Consider the following 7195-nt stretch of genomic DNA (forward strand, 5'->3'; position numbering starts at 1 on the left):
CAGCTGTTTCTTGTTTACATTTGTGAATCGCAAACGCAAAATGCCGAGGAACACAGAAAAGAATAAAATTATTCAATTTGTGTGCGAAAATACATTGGATGAAATTAATATCATGCAAAGTAAGTAAATGTGTGAGTTTATATTTATTTGAACTATGTATATGGACAAGAATGATAGAGAAAAAGATTAGGCAATGCGCATGTCTGCTTGCAATCAGCTGTTTTGATGACGTCACGGTTGACACCTGAAATTCGCCCGCGCTTTGTTAAATGCGTTGCTCAGTATACGGTTGTGATAATAACAAAATAAAAAAGGCGAAAATAAATGGTGATTTTTCCATTTTCCTAAGGACAAAGTCCTCGCAAAAAAGTGGATTCATTTCTGTCGTCGGGAAGACAAAATCAATGTAAAAAATGCGTGCATATGTGAAGTTCACTTTTCACCAGGAGATTTCGAAAGGAATTTGCAGTTTGAAATGGGTAAGAAGAGAAACGGTATTGTAGTGACTTTATTTTATAAAACATATCAAATATTATTTTAGGTTTATGCTCCAGAAATCCTACAAAGCTGCTAACCAGTGCGTTTCCGACCATTTTATCAACGGGCTCAAAGAAGACTGATGAGCGTCAGGAAAGAATTGAGTCTCGCTCAAGGAAGCAACTTGTATCAACCCTGTTAAACAATCCAGTTAGTTTTGTTGAAGAAATGCGTACTGAGCATGATGAAGAAGCACTACAACCCATGCTGGAAGAAGTCGTTGACGAGAAAGAGGAAAGAATTCAACAATTGGAAGTGAAAATGTGAGTTGGATAATTGAAACCAATGTTAAGTAATGTACATGATTATATGAACATTGTAGAGAAAAACTAAAGAAGAGTATCTCAACTTTGAACAAAAATAACCTTAAGCAGACGGCAGAGATAAAACGCCTAAGGATTTGTATCAAAACTTCGGAATTTCACCGTGCAAATTTGGAAGAAAAGCTCGGTTGCATTTTCACTAAAGGTCAGGTAAGTACCGCTACTCTATTAATAATTTTACACACAATACTACATAGTTTCTTACTGGCAGATTGAAAAATTGAAAAGTGGAAACAAGCGGTTGAACTGGAAAGAGGAGGACATTGCCAAGTCCATTACGCTGTATTCAGCGAGTCCAAAAGCATATAAGCTTTTGAAAAGAAATAATTTTCCCTTACCAGCTGTTCGAACTCTTCAATGGTGGTCGAAAAAAATTGATATATCTCCAGGTATCATAGAGCCCGTGACGAAATTATTGACGGCAGCAACTGAGTTAACACAAGCGCAAAAAACTTGCGTACTCAGTTTTGATGAGATGAAAGTGCGAAGGGCTTTCTGCTATGACAGATCATCTGATGCCACATTACCTCCTGTTAATTACGTCCAAGTTGCAATGTTGAGAGGTACATATCTAAAATTCCAGCATTTTATCTAATTAATGTCAATCTTTATTTTCTTTCAGGTTTAATACGTAAATGGAAGCAGACTGTATTTTATGAGTATGACTGCAAAATGACAAAAAATATACTTTGGCACATTTTATCAACAGTCAAAAAATGTGGATACGATGTTGTGGCCATTGTTAGTGTCTTGGGTGGAAGTAACATAGCACTATACAATGAGCTTGAAGTGGATATGGAGAAGCCTTGGTATATTTAGACATAGTTCTAAAATTCCGAAAATACATATTAATACTTTTGTTTCTTCTTTTACAGGTTTTCACATGAAGGGGACAGAATTGTAGTTTTCGCTGATGTTCCCCATTTAATCAAACTGCAAAGGAATCATTTTGTTGATCACGGATTCCTCATAAATGGAAAAGTAATTAAAAAGGACATCATTTTAAAACTTCTTGCGTTTACTTCCAGTGATCTGTCAATCACCCACAAAATTTCAAAAAAGCATTTGCTTGTTACGGGAGCAGAAAGGCAAAAGGTTAAGCTAGCTACAAAATTATTCTCGCACACCATTGCTCAAGCCATATCACGAGCAGCTAGTTTGGGCTTATTAGAGGACGAGAATTGGGAAGAATGCTTTAAACTTTTTAAAATTGTGAGTAATAACGAGTATTTTAATTTTTAAAAATACACATTTAAAACATTTACTTTGTAGACGAATGACTGGTTTGACATAATGAATGTCAGAGTGCCCAAAGAAGGAGTAAGGGAGCGACTACATGCCTATGGTTTGGCTTTAAATACCCAGAATAATTTTTAGAACAAATGACCGCGATGGTTTCAGCGATGAGAGTTGTTGGAAAAAATACTCTGCTACCATTCCAAAGAGGTATACATACATATGTATATATGACTTACATTATAATACTTAGGTTTTTGTCCAAAGTGGTTATTGGTTTGAATTTTAATTTAATTGTATTTCTTATTTGTTTTATTATATTCAGTCTTATCGCCAATCCCATGTGAATAAATCGTTCCTATAATTTATAAGGCAAAACAAAAAGAAATTGAGAAAAATTTGTTTTTGTCTTGCTTTATAAATGTTGGCAATATTTGTTCACATGGAATTCCCGAAAAGGCCGATAATATTTTATTTTCTGGTATCCTTCAAAGTAACAATGCGTTGAAATTACTTTTGTCTGATTTACGGGATAAATACAAAATCGACTACATATTGACGTATCGCCTAAATCAAGATGTTTTGGAAAATTTTTTTGGCATTATTAGATCGAAAGGAGGGCTTCACGACCACCCTGACCGCCAAGAGTTTAAATATAGGCTGCGGTCATACATACTTGGGCACAACGAAGGTGTATTGTCTGAAGGAGGGAACGTTGAGGTCGACGACACCCCAGACTTAGAAGGGAATTATTTATCTCTAACCGGTAAATAAACTTACAAAATACTAATATATCTTGTCTTGTTTTGTATAGGACGTCGCTACCATGTCAAACTATCGAATGTGCAAAAATGCTTTTTCTATTTGATACCTTGCGCAAGCGTTTAGAATAAGTAAGTTGGCAAATCGTCGAATTTCTTAGAAGCAGAGAATACTGTCTTTAACAAAGTGTCGAATCGCACACTTTTAGTTTGGCATGGTAGCGACGATGTGTGCACTGACAAACAATATTGTCGTTAAAAATCTCATACTAAAAGAAGGAAGTTAAAAATATATATATTAGCATTCTGTTTCCAGTTGAAACAACTACATGTAGTCTTTAGATTAACATAAAGGTTAACTGAGATACATTGAATTAAAAAATAAGTAATTTCGTTTATCTATACATATGTTTATGTTTATATATTCTTAGGTAACATGTTTCAACGGGTCTCAGTTGAGATGAACTCCACTGATGTATCTGAGCAAAGTGAAGATTTAGAAGTCCTGAACATCGACGGTTTGGAGAATTTGGCAGGATACATCTGCCACAAACTTGGAAAAGATAATCCGGAAATCTGCATGAATCCAGAAACTGATTCGTCATATACTTGGGTGAATCATGTTTCTGAAGGAGGACTTTCAAAGCCAACTGATATGTTGATGGAGCATATGAAAGCACTGCTAGCAGTTTTTGATGAGGTGAATGGCAGTGAATTGTATATATGTAAAGATTATCTTAAGAAACACTTAGACCTAAGTAGTCATGTAAATTGTAGTCAAAAAGTAAAAGAACTGTTTTTTAGAGCTAGAATGTATTTCAGAATCCGATCACAAAATAAGTCTATTGTAGAAAATCAATACAGTAAAAAGCGTAAATTGAATAAAACAGTAACTTGAATTCCCAAACTTAAACTATTTTTTATTGATAAGGCACTTGTTTTGATTATATACAATTTCTCATGGCATTTATTTACAGCATTGTATTCTTCATGATACAAATATTTAAAGGTAAAACTGAAAACCAACAAATGAAATGACGGCGAGAGAAATTTTCAAAATGATAGCAAACGTCAGAATTTCTAAAGCTGGCTCTCAGCGGTTGTACCTTATAAATATTTTTATCATGGTATTCTTGAAGCATACGAGGACTGGCCGATAGTTCCCAACAGATATTTAGGTTAGAGAATGATTGGAAAACGATTTGAATTCTAATGTGTTTCACTAAGGTAGAAGGTTATAAGACGATTGAATAAACTCATTAAATAACACTCATTATAGCACTCTACAAAAAGGAGACTTAGTTCTCGATATCGACCAAAAGGTTAGATAAGTAATTGTATTCTAACGTTGAAAACTAATTGGATTCTAATGTCTTGTGTTTTTCTAATCATTCTCTAATCGAATTCTAACATAGTTCTCTAACCTTCGAAAAACATTAGTGAACTACATAAGAATTCTAATAAAAAACCAAATCTTTCTCCAATATATAAATTATATTCAGAGTTTGAATCACATTCATAGGGCCACTTACATATTTATTTTTTTGTTTTTTATTCACATCCCTGCCAGCATTTTCTATTGCGGAAGTTACTTAGTGAAATCCGGGCGATAGGCGATAAAATTCTCTTCCAATGGCTGGCAGGCATATGTCAATGAAAAAACGCTATTTAATGCAGATTTAATAGTCATTCATATAATGTCGTTTTAGTGAAAGATCGCCCTATCTCGGCAACCGGTTCGAAAACACCCTAATTATCTCAGAAGTTGGTTGAAGAGCGCCCTATCTAAGCAAACCGTTCTTCAACCAAATTCTGAGATATTTAGGGTGTTTTCGAACCGGTTGTCGAGATAGGGCGATCTTTCACTAAAACGACATTATATGAATGACTGTATTAAAAACTTTCATCGCAATTCAAAACAAATAAATAGCTGCACTAAACTAAATAGCCACCTACCGACTAGCTCAACAATAATGTAAATGTACAACTACTAGGCTATTTTATCCTCATTAATTACTTTTAAACCACTGCATTTTCTAAGCTACATATCAAACGTGCCGGCTGTATAATCAGAGCGGCGCCCACCTCGAAAAGTCCATCGTGTAGTTCCATGGGGGAGGCTACTGCGGCATTGCACTTAGTGTCGGTGGTGTTTTTACTCGCATACTTATTCCATAATCATGAAAATATCAGTGGACGAGGAAACCACCTAGATTAGAAGACAAAAGTGTTATTAATTGATAGCAATAGGCGACGTATATGTATATATGAATTAAAATAAACAAACACAAAAACAATACTAGCACTTGCTGACTTTCGAAATTGTGTCATTAAGAATGCACTTTCCTGATAAGTCTTAGTGATGTGGAGATGCCGGAAGAGTTTCAAACTGTGTATCCCCCTGCTGAGGGGAGCTGAGGGGAGAGGGTGACTTTTCATAGAGCGCGGCCCATCCCTTTCGTTTAGGAAGTGTTTGGGTGGCAACGCCGCCTCCCCCTCCGCCCCCACACCAAAATCGCTGTGCAAATAACTAAACATTTCTCTCCGCCTTATCAAATGTATGGTACCGAACGGAGCGCCCAGCAACTGCTGATCGAAGTGGCCACTCCAGCTACGTCCACCCGTATTGATGTCATAACTATGATGTACAATAATGGCTACGTATATACCTAAAGCTGCAAACTGAATTTGGAAATGGCTCTAAAGTCTTCGGCTTCTCATCGCATTATATCTTACTATACTGCTGCTGAAGCTACAATAGCAAAAGTGCACACACGTGGGTACTGGCAATATTAAGATTAACATATGTATATTACAAACGTACCCATGTTTTCCACGCTCCACTTATTATACCACGATTATCCTGATGACTCTATACCTCTACATTGCTAATTCCTTGTGCTGCTAGTGCGACGGTTTCTACACAGAAAATCGCTCTCAAAAACAGTTGAAAACATTCATTAGCACTTTGTGAACTTAAGACGAGCCTCACCACCTTTATCTAGGGTAATAAATCCAATTTTAAAAGCTATTGACACAATTATTAACATTTTCCATTTAAATGTTGTCAATGTTTCTTACGAACACAAGGAAAACTATAAAGCAAAAAATCAGCTGTTAACTCACTAGTCAACTGTGACGTAGATGCGCAGAACGAAGCAAATTTGAACACACCATTGCGCAATCTTTGTATCTGTGATTTGTGGTATATGGATGTACTTGTGCTTTTGTAGGTTTGGATGATGACAAAGCTATTGATGAAGCTCTGGACGAACTCTTTGAAGATATTTTTCTGAAATCATTTTGCCGCCGTGGGATTGACCGCATTATACCGAAATCTGTTTTATGGCGAAATGACATTTTAACATCATTGGACGACAACCGTTTCCCCCAAATGCTTAGGGTCAATCGATTGCAGTTCGCTAATCTTTTAGCATTGATTCGCGACCATGGGGAATTCAGTAAATCGCATGCATGCGAGTAGTTTCCTATAGAGTTACAGTTAGCCGTTGTTCTATTTCGTTTTGGTTCATCAGGAGAGAGTTCATCAATAAGGAAAATCGTGGCACAATACCGAAAATCAGGGAGTTTTCAAGGAAAATTTAAAATAGCAAACCCGGTATATAAAATGGCCTTAAAAAACGGGACGTAAAAAATTTTTGATTTGACATACGATGAACTTCCTTTCTGTATCGGTTACATTAACGGCACCGAGCTGAAAATTGCGGAGACACCTGTGCAAAATCATACCGCATATTTTTCAAGGTCCCATCAGTGATCGGACTTGAAAAAAAATTTGTGTGGTAGAATCTGTAAAAAAATGTGGTAGATTTAACAATAATGTGGTAGATCTCAGATTTGAATCAAACTTTGTACAACAACTAAAAAAAAATGTGGTAGATCTCAGATTTTGAATCAGACTTTGTACAACAATTAAAAATATTCTGCAAGGTTTCACCTAAATTGCAAACATTTTAATTCGAATCCAAGAAAATTTAATTTTAGTACAATAAAGTGCAAGATTGAAGTTGCTAAAAATTCCGTCGAGTTTTGGCAATTTTTTTCCTTGACAGTGTAAAGCAGTTCCTTCCATATCAAGATATTTTTCGAACATATTTTGAAAGATTTCTGCAACCTTGCGGAGTGCTGCCCGCTTTTCTTTTTATCACATCACGATGTAGCGGACAAATGTGGCACGTTCCAGAAACCGCTACTCAATTCTCAAGTAAAAGTAAACAACGCTTTAGAAACTTTAGATGCACTGAAATTTTCTAATACTTTCACAAAAACTGGCGTTTTTTCACATTTTCGCTTTTAATTCTTTTTATAAATCATATA

The 7195-nt window shown here is 35.7% G+C and overlaps 1 protein-coding gene across 1 annotated transcript; it reads left to right on the forward strand.

Annotated features, from left to right (window-relative positions):
- Positions 1–2596: 2596 nt before the first annotated feature.
- LOC118752982 lies at positions 2597–3781 on the forward strand. The gene is made up of 2 exons (XM_036487827.1): positions 2597–2862; positions 3289–3781. The coding sequence occupies exon 2, from the start codon at positions 3294–3296 to the stop codon at positions 3753–3755; it is 462 nt and encodes a 153-aa protein (XP_036343720.1). The 5' UTR covers positions 2597–2862; positions 3289–3293; the 3' UTR covers positions 3756–3781.
- Positions 3782–7195: the final 3414 nt, after the last annotated feature.

This window comes from Rhagoletis pomonella, unplaced genomic scaffold (assembly GCF_013731165.1).
Source record: "Rhagoletis pomonella isolate Grant_MI unplaced genomic scaffold, Rhpom_1.0 Rhpom_scaffold_02022, whole genome shotgun sequence".
NCBI classification, from domain to species: Eukaryota; Metazoa; Arthropoda; class Insecta; order Diptera; family Tephritidae; genus Rhagoletis; species Rhagoletis pomonella.